Here is a 25,708-nt window from a genome sequence, read left to right as displayed (position 1 = left end):
TGTCGGATGAGACTCGCAAAGAACGCTGAGCTGCTCCAGCTGATGGTGCCTTACTCCAACGTGGTGTTTGGTTATTTCAGTTCTGTCCAAATCCGTAGATGCCTTATTCTTGATCGTTTTCATTAAGATTTCTCCACGCTTAGTCCTCACCATTTCTTTCCATTCTTTATTAAACCATTTCCTTCACATTTTCGTGGCATTTAAGCACCAGTACGCGATGCTGGAATACTGGCTTCGACAATGGTGATTATGGGGTTCAAGTCCCCCACCAGCGCTAGTCTGATAAATCGGCCGGTACCTTGGAAAAAACGACTGTCCCGGAATCTGAGAAGGATCGGCCGTGGCGCCCGTTTTCAGATAACAAACCTTTAGTGGATGCCGAAATTACTACAAGAATCAGCTTGATTACTATCGCAAGGAAACTATTGGTGTCAGTCGTCTTCCCTCGCCTTTTCAGAAATTGACACACCGGATCGAGGCTTTCACCCAAGTTTCCCGGGTCGGTTTTGTTCTCGTCGTTCAGCGGCTGCCGTTCACCCGAATGGCGCAAGCGAAAAAATGATGTGGCGCTGCTCTTTAAATTCTCAGCAGTAAGCTTGCTAACGCATAAAAGAAGAGTCTAATAGTGCTTTAAACTGGGCACTGGGTGTAGGTTGTGCAACAGTCAGAAAAACTGTCCCACACAACAGCCATCCAAAATGAGAAAAATTTTTGCCTAATAAAATTGTGCGCTCTGAGCTTGAAAATCTTACCATGTCTCCGCCGTGTGCTAGGTAGATGAACCATGAAAAACCTGTTGTCCAAACCTTGTTCAATGAGGGCATAAGTAAATACTAGGTCTCCTCGGAGTCGACGATACTCAAGGGGAAAATGACAGGCACCGCGAGGCGCCTTTCATAGTCCGCGGATTTAACGCCAGCAGCAGCAACTCGTTGGGCACGCTCAATAAGTGTTATTTCTATCTTGCTTCCTGTGTAGACAACTGGGTTGACATATTCAAGAAGCGGTCTGACTTGGACCCCATAGGGTATCTGGAAGCCCATACGAGTGATACGGGAGAGAGTGCGCTGAATCATCTGGCTCAGAACAGCGAATGGCTTCTGAGCCGAGCTCTAATGGTGCAGTGAAAGAGACATTTTTGAAAAAAAAACATAACCAAATCCTTTGTGGCATCTATCCTTATGATGTCTTCTGATCGTTTCTTATCATGCATGACAAAGGCATTCTCCGAGTCTCCTACGAATGACATATGGAGGCACTTTTCATCTTTCAGAGGAACGTGCAGCGAGGTGGCTCAGTGGTTAGAGCGCGAACTTACTAACCGGAAGGTCCGTGGTTCGAGTCCGGCCTCTGCCATTCGACTTGCCCTGTCTAGGCTTGGGCAATCTGGCCTTATCCCAGCCCTCGTGCCTCCGTGTGGCATGGCAGCTAGGCACCGAAGGCGTGCTGCAGCTGGACGATTATTATTATTATTATTACATCCACTTGGAGGGCACTGGTATTTGTATTCCGGGGTTTCAAGTCGTCTGCAAAAAGTAGATGGGGACTTGAAGGAACCTCTGGGAAATCGTTGACGACTTTCTTGTCCTTAGCTTGGGTTAAGCCGTCCATAAATGCGGGCATTTTCGTCACGTAAAACTGTTTGGAAGGAATCCGTGTTGAACTGGAGGCATCAAGTTTTTGGAAGTAGGTTGATATAAGATGGCCCGCTTCAGAATGTGTTTCATCACCTTGCACGGTACGCTAGTGAGGACAATAGGCCTGCAGCTGCCGGGTGATAGTCAGTCACCAGTTTTGTATATTGGTGTGATAATCGCTTCCTTCCCAGCAGAGCGGTTACCTTCGTCGAGCGACTGACGAAGCACCAGGTAGCTCGCGATCCTACCCGAGAGCAGCAGGTGAGATTCCGGCCTAATAGGAGCTGACCAATTTTAGGTGTACAACTCTTCACTGTGGAAGCATGAAAGTATAGTTAGCTCGAAAAATCTTCCTATGAGCAATCAAGCCCTACTAAGATGTCCGCTCTCTCCATTTTTGTCTAATTTCATTCAAGTAATTAAGCGAACACGTGAGGGTCTCCAAAACTTTGGTGTCTAGCTCTTTTCGACCAGGAACCTTGCCATCCTGGAATACGCAGACGGCATTGTTTTTGAATAAGGCAAAAAAGTGCAAGTATTTCTAGAAAAGATGACCGAGGACATCCAGTCCTTCGGCATTGTAGCTTACGCTCACAACACATGTTCGTGCTGCTGGATGATGATGGACACGCAATCTTTGAAGTTGTCTATAATTATTCAAGGAGTGATACTGGAAGCTGTGGACCGATATACGTGTCTCAGAATTTTCAGTAGATCTAGTGATAGTGCAACAGCCGAAGTGAACGCACTGATTTCAAAGGGCGGAATTGTTTTTGCCTATTTGCGTCACTTATTGAGTCAAACAGACATAGCTGGGTCTCAAAGGACATACCACAGTGCAGTTGTATCGCTGTGTGGCTGCAAGGCAGTAAGCAGTTCAACAGGTGAGTCTTGCTCATACACTGGATTCCCTCTGCATTGATGTATGTCGTCTGTCAGAAACAGGGATGCAGGATCGAACTGACAGCCCCTCGCTCTCTTCCAGGTTCCGAGTGCGCACCTATGACCGCTGCAACTGGATATGTTAGGGTGGGTATTGTATTGAGCGACCGGGCGGAAGCGTCTCTGATGGATTGGATACTCCTTGATAGTCGCCTCTGCGGTTCGTTTGGTAACATCCATGAGAGAACCTGGAGGAATTGAGGTCCATCACACCCTGTTTATTGTGTCTGCTTACCCCCCAACTGACTATAGCCCTGAATCTGCCAAGGACAGTTTCTATGACGCTCCAGGTGCCCTTCTACGGCAAGCTAATAGCTCATATATCGTTGTGGCTGTTGGTGACACGAACGTCCACGTAGGTAGACTAAGCGCTGCTGAGGCCATATTGGGTGATCGTCTTGGTTTGGACACGAGGCGCTCGGACAACGGGGGTCGCTTGCTACAGATGTGTGCGCATCACAGAGTGTTCCTTTGCAGTACGAATTTGTACTTCCATTGAAGAATGTGTCCAGCACCAGAAGCTACGTTGGTTGGGACATGTGTTACGTATGCCGAACCATCGTTTGCCGAAGAGAGTGCTGTTTTCCATGCCCAATTCAGAGTGGCGTAAACAGAGAGGTGGCCAACCCTTGACTTGGCAGAGGAGTATGAAGGAGATCACGAAACGCTTGGGTGCTGTCGGTGCTACTCGCCTTCCAGGATGGGGACCGCGTGATCCTCACTGTGCCTGGTTGGAGACACTACAAGATATGGCTGCCAACCGATGTCAGTGGCGTTCTTGTTGTCAGTTTCTCTCCAGATTGCCTGAGTGAATGTCTGGAGGTGTAGGCACCTCGGAATGATTGTGTTAAGCTAGCAGTAAGTCCCTCCCCCATCCACCTTTATTGTTTTCTTTACAATAAGGCTTACAAATAAGTCATGGTTGTACGGCAGTGAAGCATCGGTGTTGAACACTGGTGTCATGCTGTCGATGATGATGATGGTAATGATGATGATGACGAATTTCCGGAACAGCTGGAATCGCTTGACAATGTGCCCACCAACAAACCAGCCCCGAATCCAGATGGACAACATCGCCGTCAGTTATTTTGTGGCGAGGGTCGATCACCGCCTGCCGCTCCTTCTGGAACATCACCGTGGATTCCAATCATGCAGTTGTACGGTGTTGCTTTTCATCGTACTTTCCAGGTGTACGCAAATCGCGCACACCTCGCTTAGCCATTGAGAAGCTAGTGGACCCAGAAGTCCAACGAATTTATCAGAACCAGTTCCTCAAACACCTGTTGGGCGGTACGATGTCGGATATAAACAGTCACTGGGGAAAGATATCCAAAGCGCTACTCAAAGCTGGAATGTCTGTTTGCGGTACAAGCCAGCCCATCTCATCCAAACATAGGATCTCTGATGGGACCGTGTTTTTGCTGGAGACCCGGTGACAGATACCTCCTGGCCGCCAACCAGATACATCATCCGACGCCAGGTGAAACTCAGTATCCGTGCAGAAGTTTGGTTGACCTGAAAGGCCGAAGAAATGTGAGATGCATAAAATGCTGGAAACGCCCACAAGCTGTTCCACTTGATTCGTTTGACTGGTCACCGGAAACATCTTGTTATCGAACTAATCAGGGACCGAAATAGCTCCCTGATGTGCGGCAAACCAGAACGTTCGGACCGCTGGGTACAGTAATTCGAGCAGCATTCAGCTAGCCAACTGCTACCTTCAATCCACAATCCTGACCTTCAACAGAAGGGTGGACCGTGGATGTGAAGCCGCCTTGAGCCTCAGAACTGTCCGTGTGTATTTTCCTACTCAAGCGTCATGTTGCTGCTGGTCCTGACAACCTTCCACCTTTTGTTTTCAAGGTTGGCGGTGGACTTGTTAGCCAGTGCCTGTCCAGCCTATTTGGATCTATCTGGGCGAAAGAAACCGTCCTAGACAACGGGTGAATCGATACTGGTGCCCACTTTCAAAGAAGGTACTCGAAGTGAATGTAGTAAACACAGAGGTGTTCGTTTGACTCCTGTTGTAATAAGGCTTCTGGCGTCACTGATTCTTTAACTTCTTTTGGCGGCACGTGAACCCTTGACTCGTGAGAATCAAAAGGGACTTACAACGGGTAGAGGCTGCGTTTATCGCATCTTCACACATATTCACATACTTCTAGGCGGGCGGGAGTGTATGGCGAGCTCTCCAAAAGCTTCCCTACGAAAGTGATGTCACACAAGGATACCCACTCGCTCCATTCTTGTTCAACTTCATTGATGAAATGATGAGGCGAACGCTGGACCACCTTCAAAACGCCAGTATTCAAACCGTTGCTGGTGAGAACATTGTCAATCTGAAGTGCGCAAATGACATCACCCTCATCTTTGAAGACCAAAGTGAAGCAAAAGTCCTGTTGAATAGACTGACCACCATCATACCATCTTTTGTCATGCGCCTTGCACCTTCAAAGTGCAAAGTTATGCTTCAGAACGTTCAGTCTGCGAAAATATCCCTTACAATTCAAGGAGAAGATTGTGGAAGCGTTGCTGGTGTCTGATTGTCTTTTGGTCTTTGATAACCGTTGTCTCAGAACCATGGTTCGTTTGGGCTGCGGGCGAGATGGCTCAGTGGTTAGAGGGCGTATGTATTCACCCAGAGGTCCATGTTTTGAGCCTGACCTCTGCATTCCGACTTCGCCTGTATCCCACCCCTCGCGCTTCCTTCGTTCGGTATGGAATCTAGGCACCGAAAGGGCTTTACAACTGAACGATTGTTTTATTATTATTATTATTATTATTATTATTATTACTATCATAGTTTTAGACGCACTCTATCTGGCTGACGAAAGTCATCACCGCATATGCCTGAGTTGGATAAATGCGGAATGAGCCTTGAAAATTATAACATTCACTTCATTCGCAATGTTGTCAGTTGAAAAGTGGGTTTATGAACCACTTCTAACATTCAAAAACGCGTAGCAGCGCTATCCAGGTTACTTATTTTTAGATGGAATCTAAATAAAGTACTGTGAAATCCGCACACTCCGGGAAACTGAAGGTTTTCTTTGGAAGACATCTGACACCAGAGAAATTAGGTTTGCACTACGAGGCAACCCTGACGGGTATCACTTTTCGTGCTGAACTCAGGAGAACATACCTTTTGAACCCTCGTTCGTCCATGAGCGTTGTTCATTATCGCCGACGTCACAACATCGGTGTTGGAACCGTGACTTATTTGAAAGCCCCGTTTTAAACAAAAGAATAAAAATGGATGGACTATAGACGTCGTTCTAACCTACAAAAATAAATCACGCATCCAAACATTCATTTCAGCAATCTTGGTAGAAACTGACAATAAGTACGCGATTGACTTCAGTCAGCACTTATATATCCCAGTGTGTCCAACAGCGCACAAGGAGAATCACTAGGACCCCATGCTGGAATGCGGGCCGCACCGACAGTACTAAGGCATTTCGTACTCTCTCTCTCTCTCATACCCTCTCCCAGTCAAAAGTTACTCACCTCTCCGCCTGTGCCAGTCCGAGCTGGTCACGAGAAACAGCTCTCTTCGGCAAAGGACGATTCGGCGTGTGCAATACATTGCAGAGCTCGCGTTCGGAACACGGATTTTTCGGTCAGTAAATTCGCGCTGTAACTACTAGTCCATCTCGCCCTCAATAACACTACTTTGTGGCCACGAAACTTTGCCACTGTGGGTGTTACTAATTGCTTTTGACCGTCGCCGTCTGTGAAGCATGTCTCATGTGTACTTGAAACCAAATAAAGCCTCATATATGTACACAGCCACACACTACGGCTCAACTGAGCCTGTCTACATCAGTCTATCCTTTGCTTAAAGTACTAAATTCGCTTCCGAGTGCTATGGCAGCTCAAATCCATGTGTTAGAAAAGACCTGAACCAAAATCAGCTTCACTCCACAAGATCCTTGTATCTCCAGCGCATCGACGTATACGGAATTGACTGTACTATGTAATTTTTCACACTGCACAAAAAACCCTTCGGAACACGATTTTTCGGTCAGTAAATTCGCGCTGTAACTACTAGTCCATCTCGCCCTCAATAACACTACTTTGTGGCCACGAAACTTTGCCACTGTGGGTGTTACTAATTGCTTTTGACCGTCGCCGTCTGTGAAGCATGTCTCATGTGTACTTGAAACCAAATAAAGCCTCATATATGTACACAGCCACACACTACGGCTCAACTGAGCCTGTCTACATCAGTCTATCCTTTGCTTAAAGTACTAAATTCGCTTCCGAGTGCTATGGCAGCTCAAATCCATGTGTTAGAAAAGACCTGAACCAAAATCAGCTTCACTCCACAAGATCCTTGTATCTCCAGCGCATCGACGTATACGGAATTGACTGTACTATGTAATTTTTCACACTGCACAAAAAACCCAGACCACTCATCGACCCGTATGCACATTAAGGTTGGTTGTGTAATTCGACTCTCACGGAAGGCCGCTTCGGTCTTATCAAGCTCAGTGGGACTTAACAAGGCTGACTTGATGTGCGCCCCAGTCAGTGCTTATAATACTGATTCATGTACACTTACAGTTTGTCGTAGCTGTATTCTTAAAAGGCAGCGGACCCCTATGTTTGGATTTTCCATGGATGGGTAGGATTGACATTTCTACTCAACGATTGTTCGACATAGGGATGTGCAGATAAAACATTTGTACGCAAGATTTCTGTCGTTCCGCCTCGTGGCGCTATGCAGCCGGTTACACCTGCACGCTACTGGAATGAGTAACAGAGTTCGAAAGTGCATCTAGGCAATACGAGTTAAAACGGTCTAGTGAAACATGTTCAGATTGGCTTTATTGTGCCCTATAAACAACTCACAATCAGGTTGCAGTCAACCATCAGTGAGTATATGCTCGAAGGGACATCGTTTCAAACCCTTGTACAGTTGTGTCGCAAGCTTTTATGCAGTTGCCCATGTTGAATAGCCTATAAGCGCTTTATAGCCAGCAGTGTAAATGCCAAAAACATATCCTGTACTAGCGAATGCGACCAGGTATTAATAAAAGCATTACAAGTAGCGTGAGCTGCTGACCATTTGGGGGTCATCACAGTGTATTGACAAGCCTTCAAGCCAGTGTCGACTAACTTTAGCGGACTTCACCGTGCCGGTGACAGTACGATTTAGTTTTGCCAGTTTTCAAAGTAATTCCATGGGTTTATTGTACTATTGTTGTTTTGTTTACTCTTCCTTGATAGCTCTCCAGCTGACAGCTTTACGCTTAGGTAATTCTGGTCGCTCGCACACCAAGATTATTATCCATGGGTGAAATATCCACGAGCACGGGGTCCACTGTGGACCCGGAAGTTTTGGAAATTCAGAAGAAGTTGTACAAGGAGCAGCTTATCCGCCAGGCCATTGCAAAAAAGGGCAGTAAATATTACCCGGTGAATATCGAACCAACTCCTCTGGAAAGAGATAGATTGGCCCTTCCTTTTAATGACCAAGATCGGGCGCTCAGGAAGCAATGGTTAGATGATCTGGTTCTGTCAGAACGCGAGCCAGTTGCCGTTCCAGAATGGACTCGAGTGAACATTTTTCGCCGCGCCTATCGAAAACCGTTCGATGTCCTTGCAGATCTCGTCAAACCCGTGATTGTAAGTGCTTATCGCTTTTTGTATTCGATTACAGGGTCCTACTTCTGCACGCTACTTTCGTTGGACGCTTCACAAATTTACTTTAGGTTTGTTAGCAGGGTGGGTAATCTGGTACAAAGCCAAGTATGCTCCAAAGGTAAGTATAAACTTCATTTGCTTTGAATATTGAAAAAAAGGACTGGGAATACAGCGCAAGGGGGATCCGCGTTGACATGTACTCTAAACCAATGCATTTCCCAGTTGGTTTCCTTTTCATATGCTTACCCACCTTTACATATTTAGGGACAACCTGGCTTCCCAGATAATGTGGTTCTTACACGTGAATTTGCAATGGAAGATTTTGAACGGCGAACTGCATTAAAAGGCGACAAACTGGTCACCAGCGGCCCTTAATTCCCTGCCCAACGTCTACGATGATAGTCTTTCTTCCGAATCGTTGCTATAGTGGATAGACAATCATTTTGCTAAAACGTGTTTTCTCTGTCGATTGGGAACAGTCTGATGACATTACTGTTTTCAGCGTTTGTGATGGAGCTTCGAAGTAGGGGCTCTGCCGTCAGCAATAAACTGAGTTATTTCCAAGTGTCCTCATTCTTTACTGGACATTACAGTAAGGTCCAGCCGTGTGGAGGATATCGAAAATTCGCGCCCCGATTATTGACATAAATAGAGATATATTTGTGCTCCGACAATATTATTATTTGTAACAGAAGCATCTGTATTAGTGGTGGCAATCGTGGTAATACTGGAAGCGATACTATCATTGAAAAGAAGATGGTCTTCGCACCGTTATTCATTAGAACACATCAACTGCATAGTTACAGGCTATTGGGCAGGAAAGCAAGCTGTAAGCTGTAAGAACCGCGTACTCGTCCTACACTGGTTGTAGCTGCCGAAGTTTCGCTCACCGATGATTTGGGGGGGGGTAGGTAGCTGCGCATTGCACGCGCGAGCTGGTAAATTGGTGCATAAATCCAGCACTGTCAGTGGGCTGTCAAGTGGGGGTTGGAAAAGGAGCTATGCATTGAAGGCAATAGCTTGGATGCACGAACGCCATTGAGGGAGCGACTGGGCCATGTCTGATAATGTCTCTAGCCATTGACGTGGCCCGTCTCGGGGTCCCCATCCAGGAAGACGGCAGCGACTAGCGCAGCTGAGTTTGCTGGTAATGGCTTTCATACTTCGCTGAATATCCGTCTTCTTCTTCAACCCGTCTTTCTGAACGTTCCTGGCTATCACTCAAATGTATACAGATATCGTTCTCGTCTTCTCCGAGACAGAGAGAAGGCGCATGTGTTTTTGGATGAACTGACCAAAGACACACCCTCCTTTGGCATGAACTTTGCACCCACACAGTGTAAGGTCATGCTACTGGACATGAAGTCACTGAACACGCCACTAACAATCCAAGGAGGGGCGCTGGAAGTTGTGGAGCGTTTTAGGTACCTTGGAAGTCGTGTAGTGTCAGATGAGGCCAGTGCACGAGTCTACAAGGCCTGGGTCGCGTTTTCTAATTTGAGACACTCATGGCATCAAAGTGGCCGGTCCTTGTTTATTGGTTGAGTGTTTTTCAGTTGTTGGTGGCCGATTTGTTTGTAAACGTTTCTTCACCAGTCGGGGAGACATCATCAGTGCGCGTTTGGGTGTCTTTTAGAAACATAAGGTTGATTGTTCGAGGTAATCTTGCTGGTAATGAATAGTTGGGTTGTTTATCTATCTAATCTTCTGTGCTTAGGAAGGATCTGATAAGCTTTAAGCCATCTTGTTCGTGTTTTGTTACGTAAGGTCAGATTCTAAAAAAACAGCCACACGAAAGCTCTAACCCTTATTGGGGCTCAACGGATGAGCATAGGTGAGATGAGTCACGTGACCCTTTTGTAGGGTTTCAACCTTTTGGCAGCAGAGGAATACATTCGTCGACCGGTCTCGGGCAACCGATCATTCCGTTAGAAAGATACGACAAAGATGACAAGGATATCCAAAAGTGGCAAAGAAAGTATTGTCTTACTTGTCCACAAATCCACATCTAGATTCAACTTAGGTGTGTGTTAACGGAGGACTCGTTTGAGTCTCTCGTTGATAATGCTCTAATTGAATGTGTTGCACCGAAGCCAGCAAGGACGAAACTGGTGGTGTTCATTAGTCTTGTGCGTCGTGTAGTGTCAATGAAATGCCTTGCGCCTTTATTAGTTGGACATACACGCCCCGTTTCCAGGCTGGCCTTGGCATCTTATTACGAGACGTCCAGGATGGATTCGAACCGTGTTTGGTTACCGTCGGAGGTCTATTGAGTGATGGATAGGTTAATTCAGATGGGGTAAATATGCTCATGTTTCAGAAGCTTCTGAGAATAATCGCTCCCACATTGGTAGAGTCATCCTGCACGTCTTTGGCGGCTGGTAATAAATTCTAGGCAGCTGGCAGTTGGTCCGGATGTAGCCAACTTATGTTGTTCGTGTTAGGACAATATACTGTGATGATGGATTGACAGTAATCAAGTGCATCCGGTTCACATGAGCCCAACAAGTAAGGTGTTCACTGAGTCACTTCACCTGATGACAGTGAGGTGCTGTTATTGGATAGTTTATCGATTTAGTACCCTGGTGAATGACATCACAAAGATCCCATGTGCCCATGTTGAACCTAGCCGTACTCCAATGGGTACGAATCGAATAAGCCGTCAGTGGTCTTTCGAAGGACAAATTGCTCCTCACTGCGCTGTATGGGCCAAATGCATCCAGATGGAATTAAAACTGTTAGGGATGACTGGATCCCAAATGATACGGTCTTGGCTCACTAACACATGCAACAACCACAGTTTAGTTGAGAATTGTCGGTGGCTAGGAAATTACAGTTGTGCAGTGGTTCGCAGGTCAACTGGCCTTTCCATAAGCCATCATTTTCCAGTAATGAAGTTTGCTCTCCCACCTTGAAAACTCTCAATGAAATGGAGAAATGTGCTAGCGAATTTATATACATATAATGACCCAGCTAGATCAAATATCTTGACATTGGCAGACATTCGTATTCCTGTTGGAACAGCGTGCAGTAACAATCCCATATTCTTTAAGTAAAACGGTCCTCTACTACTTAGAGGGCCTCCTGGGGTGCCTCTTAGCATTCATTTGCGTCCAACATGAGAGTTGCCGAGACTCCGTATGTAATTGATCGGAATTAGTACACGAAATTGAGCACGAAATCAGTAATCTGGTTGCCATTAGCGGTCCTCTCAGAAAGACCCTTTGAAGCCAAAGGTGACAGCGAGCATAATCACACGCACACATGATCGCGGGTCTTAATCTGCACTTTATTAACCGTTGGATGCAATCCTTGCAACCTACTTTGTGTGACTCGCGGGGGAATAAGTTAAAGTTAGTTTCGTCAAACCAGACTTTTACCTTGTTTCTTTTTGTGCTGAGAATCGGGCATAACTTGTTCCCCACGTTTCCCTTTAGTTTCCTCTGTTTCAGCAGTCGATTGATTACTTTTCAGTGTATTGAAATGACCGTGCGTATGCATACTTTCTCCACGATAGCACGACGACATTATATTCAACTGTTGACTTCACTATCTCCAACATCGCATTGACGATACGGTCCTTTAAGATCTGGTTTCTGAACTAACTAGGCCGTCCGCACTGCTTCGAACTGCTTGGACTAAACGCGCCGTAGCAGCCTTCACTTGCAATGTCAACGCAAGCTAATGTGTAAGGATGCAAAAATGGGCCGTCCGCGTGGTACGGATTGTGGATAGACGGACGCATCTTCACGATGCCTGCACAGCTTCCATCAACCCTCTCGAGACCCGGATGACGAGTAAACATCAAAGCCGGTTGTTGTTGTTCTTGCTACGTTATTCCATTTCACACCTGAATGTTTAGAGAGTTTGTGTTGAGTGATTCATTTCCATTCATACATTACGATTACGTGGAGACATGAAAATCAGCCATAGCCTACTGATGTGATATATGGCATGATCAATACACCCGCGTAATTGTGTTATTGTGGTTCGATACTGTGAGTTGCTCCATGGAAAAATCTGTCAACTGAATCGTGTATTTTTACTCCCACCGCAGCGTTTGTAATCATAAATGAAGACGCATAGAAACCACATGTGACAAATAGAACTATAACTTTCCGCCTGCTTGTATCGAACGTCGAAATGCATTCCAGGCATGCAGCCTGGTAATACGGACCACGTCGCCTACCTATTTGGGGGACATATACGGAGTTATGGCATGGCTCATCAAGGTAGTCACAATATCCGTTGGAGATTCAGGGAGAGAAGCACGCGCAGCAATTAAACCGTGCGCTGATATGGATAACACTTGGGAACTGGAGACTGACAGAGGCAGTTAGCACACTGAGTGAGAGGTAACAGACTGGCAACTGTTCTTTGAGGAGTTCCACTGTCAACTGCACAACAGCATCCCTGTGATAAGTCCAGAAACCCACTAAAATGGAATACAAAGCATCGGTGTACATGGAGAATCCCTAGATCGAAAGATGTACTTCGTCGAAATCCCTGCTGTTGATATTCCTTAATGTGAAAAACCAAGAAACTTGCATGCCCAGAGTATCTTTGAATGCTTTCCATTCAGACGTCCTGTAGAACATGCTGGACCTTCGAAAGGAAAACTTGGAGAACAAAAGGGGATTAGTCGTTCAGATTTTCAAGCAGCGCCTGACCGACGTACCGTGAAGTAAATCCCATCGAACGCAGTCACGCGAGTAAAATTTTTTGCATAATCCGTCACCAAGATGACTAAAATATTATGCACAGGCTCGAAAACGTCCACGTACTTTCCTTCACGTGCTCGATCCTAAGTGCATAACCACACGCAGGCTACTGTGTTTTTGTCATTTGAATTCCCAAGTGCCCTTGGTTTATGGCTCGTTCCGCCCTATCTATTCAGCGGAACCTCCTGAAAAACGAGCAAGAAGGGAAAACTTAATCGCTTTCAATTACACAGATTCCGAAATTGCATTGAATGACCTAGCTGAATAGGACTAATGAGGGAAAGAACTGCAGTTGGATCCTACTTCTCTTGAAACTGAGGTCGCTGTTGAAATGTAACAATGCAAGAACAGAGTGGCCCTGAGAAAACGCATGGGAAGAACTTGAGTTCGTCACCTCTCCTGGGAATTTTTCGCCGATTGAAAAAACACGAGGCAAATATGCAAATGATATAGTCAAAATTGATGGCAAGGATAAAAATGGGCACAGATAACGATGGACGGACGCCTATAAAATCAGTTCAAGTCATTTATAAGCGGGTTTAGTTTCGAACAATGATATGGCGAAATGATTTAGTTTGACAATGCGGCTGTGGACTGAAGGAGACAGCTTGGATATTCCTCCGACCATGGCATTGTTCAAGAAAGTGTCTAAACGGCGGCTTAGAAGACTTATTATTCTTGGTCCGTGTTGTGTAGTAGTTGGGTCGCGTTTGTTTAGACAACCGACAGCCTCTTCGAGGTATCTAGAATCAATGAAGAAGAATCGCGGATCAAATCATATCAGGGTTAGATCAGATTATTGTGCGGTCCCAGTGCAAAAGAATCCCTTCCCCATCACAGTCCCAGAAATGGGAGTGAACTCAAATACAGTAATCGTAAATATATCATTCAGGAGATGTAGAAAAATTGATGTCCTTAAATGAAAGGAACAGGGTTGCTCCCAGAAAGCAGCTCTATCAAGTAAGAATATACTGATTTTGTGCCATTGCACAATGAATCCTACGAAATGCAGGCCAATGGGGTATGGGACTTGAGGGAGAAATCTGGTGGCATCCAAAGCTATCCTCTCTGGAAAACATACCTTAACTTCAAATCCAACTGGACAGCCAAATCTCCGCAGCTCAGCTGGTGAATTAAGGAGAGTAAGATGTTCTGTGCTATAATGTATTTGCCGGATCAGAAGAGTCGATCGGGGTCGATGTCGTTGCAGACGTCCAAAACAAGCGCCTGATTGGTGGAAACAAGAGCCTAAAATACGAAAATACAAGGTGGTTCACAGATAGGTAAGTCAAAGCCAAATAATGCTATCCGGCAAGTTAGCACACTCTCAGAGCAGAGGTGGACCGTGCGGTTCAAGTGTAATAGAGAGGTAGTACTAGAATATAAAACGAGGTTGGAAACTAAACTTGGAGGAGCTGAGGAAAAGCAGCGAATGAGAAGTTCATCTGGTATAAAAGAAAATCGATTGATCTTGTTAGTCAGCTACAAGAAATCGATACACCCTGTGGATGAGGAACGAGAACTCAATCCACCAAATAAGAAAAATTCCCCACAATGCCTGTCGCGGAACTATGTCGCCGTGTTCTTTTTCCCCATTATGACAATACACATACCAATTCTAGCGCGTCTACGAGGCGGTCAGAGCCAATCAACGTTTGGGCTTGACCTAGAAGGCGCGCGAACTCTTCCTTTTTCGTCAAAGTGGTTGTTGGTTTCGGAGCAACAGAAGAGCCTGATGCCTGAGCGGCTGGTGCACCAATTTGGTTCTCGCCTGCACCTCGATCCACAGTCCACAGGGATTTCGTTGAAGGAATACCTCTTGAAGGAACCGCAGGAGGTGCAGCAAGCACCGCATGATCATCTTCGGTAGGTGGAGGACGACGAATGGGACTTTTATTCTTATATGGTGTAGGTTTCGAAGACACATCCTGTGTACCAAAGGCTGGGAGAGATCCATTGTCTCGAAGGGTACCCATGGTTCTAGGATCCGTTTTGAAGGCGCCAGGCTCATCGACGCGCGTTGACAAGGTTGAACTGAGAACATTCTATGGAAAAGAGGGAAAACAGAAAGCATGCGTCCAAAAAGTAGTGTCTGCAATGAGAACGAGAGAACACGCCCATAAAAACTAAGTCGCGTTGCTACTACTGCATCGTTGTGTCATTATTTCTGTTGCTCAGAGTTCAACTCATAAACGAACAGGACTTGACGTGACAGATTGACAGTGAGGCTGTTCGGCCTCGGAATGGGGCACTCTGAAGAATGCTTACTGTTCATGCTACTGATCAGTGTGAGTAGCACGAAAATCAAACGACCCTCATTACACCTCAGTGGTGACAGCCAAGCAGTGGAGAACACTGCGTTAGTCGTGAAGTTTTGCTGCTTGATTTGTGATCCTACGTTATCATTAGACGACCCTATACGGAAAATTAAACCCAGGGAGCGGATAAAATAAGTAAGAGTAGATGCAAAGTGACGGCTAACAGAACGTCGCGACTGCTCACCTTTAATTCCGGAGCTAGTTCAGCACAGATTGTGTTGGCCAAAGTGCTCGGGTCAGATTGAGCTTGTGAGAGCTTTTGAACTTCCTTCAAATCTGAGAAAAAGCAAAATAGGGACTTTGAATTAGTTAGCCTATTTGTTTTTGGGGCTGTCCATTCAGTCGAAGCCCTGTAAGTAAGTAATCCAGCTGATGGCGCCCGGAAAGTACTGAGAGGCTGACTGATTCCTCAAGCAACAAGCACATTTGAATCGGTTAGGTATGCTTTAGTATAAATAGCAACTGATCCTCGTGCTAATTAAAAACATTTAGCTGAAACCAAACTGCAGATAGGAACAAGGTCCCAGTAAACATTCATGTGTGATGTGGGAACAATGTTATCGCGGAAAACATGTGTCACTATGAGCTACGGTGGTCAACACAATCATACTCTACGTAGGTGGATGTTGCGAATGCCGCACAAAATACGAGGCTGACAAACATGACTCCATAGAAAACGGATGGTATTGCCTGTTATAAGTGAGTTCCAAATGAGGTCTTTGTGAGCCTCATTCGGTTTGTCTGGTAGCTTTCATCCGATATTGAAAGGATTCTTTCAGTCAGTCGCTAACAAGATTGTCTGGAAGTTTTTGGACACGCAGACTAGAATCGGGTCCAGTTTTCCTATACAACTGAATTCCTTTTTCCAGATAAACTTTCTGTGGTTGTGGGACACCAAATCACTACAGTCAGTGTTTACGTTGTTGTACATGAGAGAAAAGAGTCGATGTCAACATTGACGAGTGAACAAGTTACTTGACAAAATCAATAGACCATCAAAATGTACCATTTTACGACTGGGCCCTCAGGTTGATGGCAAGTAAATTATATCCAACATCAAACGCTCACTAAGCACCTGAAGAGCCAAATGTCACTAACACTGCGAGTTTTGCCAAAAACCCGGAGATATTTCCAAAGACAATTCCAGGAACCGTGAAGAAACAAAAGCAAGAAAACATGCTCACGTGAAGAAAAAAAGAAACAAAACATGCTCACATTGCTGTGTGCCAGCTCTGAAGACAACATCAAGTTCCTGAAACAGTCGCTGTATATTTTTCTCCAGTGCAGGAATGAAAACTCGTAGCAAAGAATCACGATACGCCCCAGTGAGGTCAGCGGACAGGGTAGAGGATAGAAGGCGAGAGAACTGATTGCTGAAGCTCTGCAAGAAAGAGGTCGCAAAATTAAAAGCTTCATTACAGGAAACAAAACAGGTGTGGTAAACAGGAAAGCGATTGGTGTCCATCCTTGTGTGGATAGAACAAGGACATTCGTGAGCCGAAAGTACACTAAAGTAACTTGAATAGCATATCACGCCCGTGATTGACAGTGGAAAGGCAACACTATCACGCTTATTGTTGATTCCAAATTGCGTTTAAACAATCAGCGGCGATAAAATGACTTATTTCATTTGATTTCAGCGTTTTCGCCAATACATTCTACACATCAGCTCTAACAGTCGGTGGTGAAAGACAAGAGCCAGCTGCTTTACGGGGATGATCAAAGACAAGTTTCGCATCACACGCGACATGAACCGGACTGTATCCAGGACTTTGCAACGAGAAAGTCTTCCAGTCACGACTGGGAACGAGTAACATTAGATCCATTAAAAATATGTATTTTGGTAATAAGCAAAAGGATTGAATTTCTGAATAAGGGGAACAGTTGTACACATGAACTGACACGCTTCAGCTTTACTAACACTCTCTACCCTTACGGGAGGTTGGGTGCAACGCCTGAAGCTTTCGAATTTTAATATCCCAAGTTCCCATACATCCAGCAAATGAGCTCCGGCACACTGTTTAAATTCGAACAGCCTGAGCAGGAAAGGGGGGAATGTAGGAATAACGAGTTGCTCTAACGGTACTGGGCGCACAATGCTGTGCAGTACCGAATAAACATGTGCGAAATTAGACTAGACAATCAACGACCGGAAACAGAGACTAATTACTGCACAGGAAGTAGACTAACGAGTGATCTATACCAAGGATTGTGGTTAGGTGGCATAGTTTAAACGTGGTATGGTAGGTGTTTGCCTACAAGTAAACTAAAACCTAGGGAACACATGCACGGAGCTAGACGTCAATGTCCCTAAACTGAAGGTTGAAAAAGTAGCGAACTAAAAATACGAGTAACCAAAGTACACATTGTTCTGTACGGTGTGAGTGATCAAGAGGGACAGAAAGGTGGAACGGACAACGTAAGTTCTCGTAGGTAACTGCTCTGGAGTAACCAGTGCCTGAACACCCATGACTAACTTATTTCAGTGCGTAATGGAAGGATCATAGTAGTAAACTGACGTAAAGCAGAGATACAAAACGCACTGATAAACAAATACTGCTAGAGTTTATCTGCGACCATTCATAAAAAAAAACGGATAAACGGAAAGCCGGGTGATCACATCGCACTGGGTGCTTCAAATCCATGAAAAGTCATTCAATGATCCAGATCCACGCCATATGAATATTCGAACAAAACAGGTATCCAGATACATCACTCACCTTATCGCGCATCAAACGTGAGAGGCTTTCTGATACAGTTGAAGGAAGGCCGTTTAAACTCTCTTGTATGGCACGGAATATTGCCTTTTGTAGGGGATCGATGAGCTTCTGGGTATCTGAAATGGGTGAGACCGGTGCGAGTTAAGGCAAGTTCAAATCAACTTTAGGAGTAATGAGGGGTTAAGAGCGATAAACAAATACGGACTCCGGGTAGGCCGCCGATAGGCAACCACAGACAAGCTAGATGAATTAGTGGTGCGAAAAGAACAACCAGTCCATCAGACAGCCCATTATCGCATTGCTTTTTTATGCAGCGGCGTTAATCATATAGGACAACATGCGGCACAGAAAACTGTGAGCGACTTACTATTAACGATAGCGTTCTGCACTTCCGATCGAACGATCGGTTTAAGCAAATCACAAGTCATTTTGGGCAACTGATCCAAACGAGGTTCAGTTGACGATTGCTGGATGGCTGGTTTGGCTTGGTTCTTTTTTAATTCGTTCGTGCTTGTCGAAACCTTGTTCATCATGCTCTCGAGGTGTGAGAACCGCCGGGCGTAGTCACCCTGTTGAGTACGTACTGCAATAGAGGAAAGGGTAGAAAACGGTACATGTGGTATGAATGGTCTCTGAATGAGATGGTTTTAGGGGATCAATTCACTGGTGACTAAATCAGGCCATTTAGAGGCGAGCTTCTCAGAACAATGCACTTCCGAAGTCCACCTCTAACTGACCCTCAAGCGCTGAGGTAATTAGACCTCCACATTGGCTGGAGTGATTTATTTGCTAATCTGTCTTGATTTTTACAATGGACCGGAGCGAGCTCCGCCGCGAAGGATAGTGGCTGAATTCGGCTGGGAAGTTTATTTCTGTAACAAACAACGGTTAAAAAAAAGATTCAACCAAGAATTTGTCCTATAGATGAAGCCACTCTAAACCAAAAAGCTGAGAAACACGATAGAGCTGTTTCAATCTTATTGGGGACCGTCAGCAGTGCGCGTTCAACGCTCCCCACAAGTAGATGAGCGGCTGATCAGTAGTCTCATTGATTAGCATTCAAAGACAGCATAACGCTACTCATCTTCTAATCACGGAATTCACATTATGTAGTCAATGGCTCTTCGAGTGACGACTTCACTCGTCACGAGGATTGCTCTTCCTGTGGGCTATTTGCAGTCTGTTGGCCCGCTGTTCATCAATATGACTTATGAGGTGTGATTTCCATGCTACTTTATATCATCCCCAGTCTATCGGATGTAAGTGACTGAAAACAGGGACTTTTGCTGATGGGCACGCAGAGGCTATCACCGGCTATAGAAAAGAATATCACTGAGGATGACAGACTTTGCCTGCAAAATTGTTGTGACATCTAACTTAATTTACAGTCCAGACACCTGACGACTTCATATATTCGATAGTCGACATTTTCGTGGAGTCGACTGACCGTGACAAGCCCGTACCAAAATGTTTCGTCGGCGAATACTGGATAGTCGTATTTGCAAGATCAGTAATCAAAGCTTGTCCGGTGTAAGGTGATTGGAACATGTAGTACATATGTCCCAATATTGTTTACCAGCCGCTTACTCACCGAAGTCTCGATTGACAAGAAATTCATGGCGGACAGGCCAAGACGAGGCGGGGCGAGGTGGAAGCGATTACCGTCAGGTTGAGCGCCGTGAGATCTTGGGGCCTATCTGGATGGGACCCAAGTGATGCTCATATCATTCGGACAGAAACCCTAATGATCCCAGTGGCGAGCTTTCACTCCTTAGCCAGACTAACTAGCCGACGGATGTTCGTCGTTGTGCTGGGTGAAGTTCGCAATCAGTAGTTTGGTTGATGACACCTCGCCGTAATATTGTGTTCAGAACCGATTATTTCAAATATTTTCGGAAGATATGGACACCTTGAGGAGATAGGGCTTTTCGCAATACGTTCCCAATCCACCACCAAACCTCTTTCCTTGCCAGACATCCTCTTCCCAAATTGTATCGAAACGAAGCCACTTCTGGTGAGGACTAACACGTGTGACTACCACGATATCCTCTATGCAAACCCGATAGACGTTCAAAAGAGGTCTCTGTATTGTTCTCAGTTCATTTTTAACGACACTTCCATTCTTTACACCAGGGGTTATCTCACTTTTCAGACCGGACAAAAGATGGAGCCTTGGGTATAACATTACAATTCGTTTTATCGAAAGAATTGACAGCGAACGAAAGCAACGTTGTGGAGTATTTAGGATTCAAACAGAAGTCTGACGAGGAGAGAATAAAAGGGGCTTCGTTATTGGTTTATTACTTACAAATTCGTCCGTTGAGATGTCCAGTTGGGTTGAAACCCAGTACACTTACTTGGTGAATGGAACCATATTCCAGGTGTCTCTACAGTTGTAGGACAATCAGCAGTTGTTGAGACCCACAGCGTCAGATTTTTGCTGTAAATTATCAAACATTAACGTAGTAGGGATGACCCCATAGGGGAGGGAGTGGTTTGGTCAGGGTTGGTTCAGTGAGATTTCGTGGACTATTGACGGGCTACATGCCGACTGGACAAAACCAGGCAGTTATGCGCAAGAACATAGTGTCTGAGTCAGGATTCCACGAACAGTTAGTACGTAACAGTCAGGAGCGGCATGACTAGGTTTTGTGATGCTCAAAGCCGCGACGCCGGTCACATGTGCGCAATGGATGCTAGTGGTGACCTGCATGTCGCAATTTTATACTGAACCAACCATCATGTGACCCTAAGACTGGCACAAAAAGGGAATGACTTCGACTAAACCTACTTGCCGATTTCAAAAGATAAGAAGGATTCCACTTGCAGTGATTTGACACAGCCCCAAATATCTAAAGCATTATGGCAAATTCAAAAAGTGGTACTTAGTCCCTTCAGTTGACTTTGAGTTCCCCCAATTCAGCATTCTACATATCACATTTGATACCCCTATCCGAAGTGACGTGAACTTGTGCGACACCCAGACTGACAAACTGTATTCACTCCTCAGACATGACCCCTGGTGTCTATCCACTCGCCATTCGGACAACACAATCTTAGGGAATCAACAACGGTCAAGTGATTGCCTCACTGACGTGACCTCGTTTACAGCATCACATTTGCCTAGTATCGTCAAACTGTCCAAAGAAAATGATGTGTAAGGTGTTTTGACGATAGATAGCTTACATCGCTCTCGCATAACTTTTAGGCTTGTGCTCTACAAAAGGACACTGACGTTCCACGTGCCAAAAATTAGGCAGAAGGATAAATAATAACTCACATTGCAAGAGAATTTGTTTGGTCCATTCGGGCAGTTTGCCCTCATCTGTACCGGCTTGTTGAACAGTCGACTGCTGCACCGTGGCCGTCAAGTGGTTAGTCTGCATCATTGGACTACTCGGGTAGCAATATTCCCCATCTGATGCACTGGACGTTTTTGATGCATAATAGTGCGCCGATCCCGGAGGTTGCGTGCCATTAGTGGTTGACGTCTGGAGGCGCTTGGACAATTCCATCTGCGCCTGCGAAATGCGGTCCAGTTGGTCCTGGGTTTGCTTCAGCTTATCTGATGATAGGATATCAGGATGGAACTAATTGGCTTTCTAACTAGCGCGTTACATGTGATCAAAAGTCAGGTGGTCAACCAAAAGCACGGTCTCAAGCACCTTTAAGTGGGATTGACAAACGCTTTCCTACCTAACTTGCAGGATAGTCGGTAACCAATCGGTGAAGACAGTGCAAGATATGATGATAGCGGGCAGTCAGTGATACACTCTATTCAACGGCAATCTGGCGCACTAGAAGGAGGCTACTAATTGCGTAAGGCACTACTCATAAGGTTGCTGAAAATTCGTCGACAGCCCACGACCGGTTTCGCGCTTCTTGGGGCTCATCAGGTAGGCGCAGTCCTCGAGTCTCCGGCAAACCTTATGTTCTACTTGAAACCGAATAGCACGAAATTATCGAGGCTACTATTTGTTGCTGGTCCAAGTTGGTGGGTCTCTTCTGGCTAATTTCACACTTTTCACATTGTAACTTCTATTTTGTTATCAATTATCTACTTCGAAGAGAGTGTGAACTACTGAGTGTAGTCAAAAGGTGAAAAAGACAAATGGTGTCATTTGAACTCAGTCTGGGAATACAAAACTCCTTTTGACAAAAGCAGAACAGAAATGTGCTCACAGGTTTTTCGATGAAATCTGCTTCCCTCACTCATGGATGTTGTCAACGCTAGCGTTGCAGCTAGCAATTACTCGGCTGGCCCATGACTCGTTTTTTCTCCCACTGTGGTATTTCAAAAGACACGATAGTCGCAGACAGACTAAGATATCAAATGCGCTTTAAATTAGGGGATGCTGTCCCGAATCGGACACGACAATACGACAGCAACAAATGTCGAAGGTTATCAGATGCTCACATTCAGGCATTCGACCTCCACAGAGGAGGATAACAGACCGGAAGCCAAACAAATAGGCATTCGATGTCACACCATCTTCAACGGCTGAACGGAGAACCAAACTGGCTTACGACCACAAGTACGTTGTAGGTGATGAGTTCTCAAAGTTAGAAGAGTGCTCTTTATGTTGCCAGCTGACAGACACAAGTAATTTCAGGTAAACGAAGGTTCAAGACTTAGAGCACAAGGTATAAAAAAAAAGTCATTTGACCGATTGTGACAAGCTGAATGAGGATAGGCATATGTAGTCACCTACGAACACAGAGCTTAGCTGAAAGGTCTGGAAAATCGGAATGGTGGTTGAAGAAAGTTGGAGAAGGTGAGAAGTACAATTTGCTTTGAGTTCATCCTCACTCAGAATTCATCATACCCATAAAGAATCGGTGGTCATGAAGTGAGAAAGGTGTGAACAAACGCAACAGATTTCTCCATGTACGTATAATACGAAAACAGTGTGAAATTTTTTAATGCAGTCGAATAAAATAATCCTGCATCCAACCGCTAAAGTCTGAAATAAAAACGTTCGGATAGATGCTGCTAGGCCCAAACACCAAACCGAGATGGCAGGAAAGTGTCAGAGGGGGTTACTGAAACCGCGAAAATTTCCTTCAAGGTTCGACCTGAATCAATACATTTTGAAAATGATTGAAATGACCCGGAAACCCATTCATTTGTGGTCGGAACAGAGCGCAACGTTATGTTATGTTGGAAAGTTTAGAGTTAAACCATACACTCACCTAGAACCACTTCCATCTGATGAGATCGTTTGTTGGAATCAGCAACCAAAAACCTCAAAAGATTCACAACACCGTCCATTCGTCCTGAACCACCATCCAACGCTGGACGATCTGCATCAAACGCGGGCAAATCCAAAGGTACATCATTACTGTCTGGAGCTTGAATGACGTCATCCGAACCTACGGGGGTGTCCGCAGTCGAAGAAGATGAAGAACTCGGCGAGGAGTATAATGACATCGTGGACCAGTTGGTTTCAGGATGGAGACTTAGTGAACCGCGGCGTCCGACGTTTATAGGTCCTTCGACTTGCTGCGCTACACGCGATTTATCTCCTTCCTCCTTGAGGAGGCCTGTAATTCAGAAAAGATCAGTTGGATATATTATCAATACATGGGTGATCGCTGGCTTTCAAATGGAGTACGAAGTCTACGCTTCGACTCGACCCCTAGTTGGATACATTCTACAACTATCAATTCATTTTCTTCACTAAGGTATCCTCATTGATTTCGTCTAATATTTTACCCCTTAAATATCGTATGACAGGAAAGCTATTGTAGAAAGCACTGTATCCCCGCCGAATACCTTCAGTAACCGCCGACAATGGCACTATGCATCATCTGCCACAAACCAGTTGACTACGTGATTCGAACAGACTTCATGGTTTCAATTTTTTTCTTAATGTCCCTACGACTAAAAACCGATGTGGTATGAGTTCTGTCTGTTCATTTGTGACCAAAAACATACGGAGAAGTTAGAATCGAACTGGCGGATAAGAACGAAATACGCAGTAAATTCTGCTGTTTGTTGGGTCATTCCAATAAGGACACATGTTTCCATGCCTTGTCCAACGATGTCACAAGTTCCTATGGTGCTTACTATTTTGTGACACAGTATCTTAGTGGTGCAAGGAATGCAGTTTCAAGGTGACTACTGGCATACTATGACCAGATGTAAGAACTTAAGAGTTTATATCAACTATTTCTTCAGGAATGGCCAGAACGCACTGAACCTGTCGCATCAAACCTTCAACTAGTCATAAATTTCATGTAAACGCCTGTATTCAAATAAGCAGAGCTACCTGTATAATGCATAATAAAAACCTGCAAAAAACTGGGGCGTACGGGTAGCAATGGATCCTTTAAGATTCTCGAGAGGCGACCGAGATGCATCGGCAGATGAATCGACGAGTTCTTGTAAGTCTGGAGCAGACGCACTAGAAATGTTAACATCAACGTCAGAGGATGGCCCTTCGTGTGGATTATTATGTACATCATCCCCGTCTCGTAGAGTGGTTTCGTCGTTTCCTGGGGACAGCAAATTGTTCAACAGGTCAAGATCGTTGCGAAGCTCTTCCAATTGGCATGCATCAGGACTGGGAGAACCCTTGCCACTTGGGTTGCGCTCGCTTGCGCGCATGGCATCCTCGATGGCTTCAAAAGGGACGATTGGATGTGCGGTCTTTGTCACAGATTTATCCTCGGATTGGGCAACAGTTGAGCTATCAACAAAATGAAGCAAAATTCAGGCCTCTTAGGAATGGAGGAATGACCGTTGATAATAAGTTGAGAAAACTACTTGGTTGAAATACCCACATAGGAATATTAACCTTCTGTTAAGGATACAAATAATTCATCAGTTTTCCAAAGCTGCCTGTCGGATCAAAGGTACGAGCTGCTCGAGGATATACGAAAGTCCAGCTCAACTGCCGAACTCAGCCAACAAGCGTTGAATGTTTCGCATTAAATCCGGTCACCAGTAACATTTTTATTGTTACAGCGTGTTTGTTCCACGCTTATGAACTCACTAAAACTTATGTAAGCATCAGTAGACTGTCCAGCGTGATATTTTCAGGTATGAGACAATCACGCATAGATTTCCTTGCTTCTAGAGTGACAGTAACTCTTCATACCAATTAGACTCGTCAAGAGGGGAGTTTCGACAGCTGAAAACAAGAAATCTAAACGAAGTGGTCAGTAGTTCAGTAAAGAGTGCAGCAAAAGACGATTGTGTCTAGTGGCAGAGAAGCAGTAAACAAGGTTCACGTATGCGACAATGTAGGTGACGATGTGCTCGATGGAAACATGTCCGATCCAACACTGTAGATAACTCCTGTGCTGTGTACTAACATAGGTTGGCTTCAATTGAAGTACAGATCGAACCCACTCATAGGCGATCTGTTCAGCTAAGGCGTGGTGGTTCTCGCTTAAATTCTACACTGGAAACAATGTACTTGAACATAGGGTAAATCACCAAGGGTGACTCCTCCTCGTTCGCAGCAGAAACTCGCGCAAAGCCATCAGGCAGATACAATAATCCATATGGGCTCGACATCTTGATGTTCACGAAGAGACTGGACCTTAAGGGTAAATCCCAAGGGTGACTCCTCCTCGTTCGCAGCAGAAACTCGCGCAAAGCCATCAGGCAGATACAATAATCCATATGGGCTCGACCTTTTGATGTTCACGAAGAGACTGGACCTTACCGTGGTGTGACGATTTGCGCACCTCAGCGATCCATTGAGCTACCC

The 25,708-nt window shown here is 45.2% G+C and overlaps 2 protein-coding genes across 2 annotated transcripts in view; one reads left to right on the top strand and one right to left on the bottom strand.

Moving 5' to 3' along the window:
- Positions 1-2,558: 2,558 nt before the first annotated feature.
- T265_13500 (hypothetical protein) lies at positions 2,559-9,773 on the top strand (the record flags this gene model as incomplete). The annotated part of the gene is given in 14 exon segments (XM_009169115.1): positions 2,559-2,670; positions 2,729-3,010; positions 3,057-3,387; positions 3,518-3,756; positions 3,768-4,011; positions 4,019-4,162; positions 4,264-4,375; positions 4,395-4,457; positions 4,478-4,585; positions 4,745-5,116; positions 7,839-8,210; positions 8,245-8,346; positions 8,493-8,585; positions 9,306-9,773. Coding segments are annotated over 14 exon segments (3,042 nt in total).
- Positions 9,774-13,274: 3,501 nt separating this feature from the next.
- T265_04375 (hypothetical protein) overlaps positions 13,275-25,708 on the bottom strand; it is a gene marked incomplete at both ends in the record, with an annotated part of 68,248 nt that continues 55,814 nt past the window's right edge. Inside the window, 10 exons of the mRNA XM_009169096.1 lie at positions 13,275-13,692; positions 14,031-14,197; positions 14,616-14,994; positions 15,452-15,543; positions 16,483-16,648; positions 17,988-18,103; positions 18,355-18,570; positions 21,268-21,552; positions 23,181-23,531; positions 24,303-24,679. Of these exons, the coding sequence (XP_009167360.1) occupies positions 13,489-13,692; positions 14,031-14,197; positions 14,616-14,994; positions 15,452-15,543; positions 16,483-16,648; positions 17,988-18,103; positions 18,355-18,570; positions 21,268-21,552; positions 23,181-23,531; positions 24,303-24,679 (2,353 nt within the window). The remainder of the gene's footprint in view (positions 13,693-14,030; positions 14,198-14,615; positions 14,995-15,451; positions 15,544-16,482; positions 16,649-17,987; positions 18,104-18,354; positions 18,571-21,267; positions 21,553-23,180; positions 23,532-24,302; positions 24,680-25,708) is intronic.

The sequence above is a fragment of the Opisthorchis viverrini genome (genome assembly GCF_000715545.1).
Source record: "Opisthorchis viverrini unplaced genomic scaffold opera_v5_71, whole genome shotgun sequence".
Classification (NCBI taxonomy): Eukaryota; Metazoa; Platyhelminthes; class Trematoda; order Opisthorchiida; family Opisthorchiidae; genus Opisthorchis; species Opisthorchis viverrini.
This window is presented reverse-complemented; position numbering and strand designations above follow the sequence as displayed.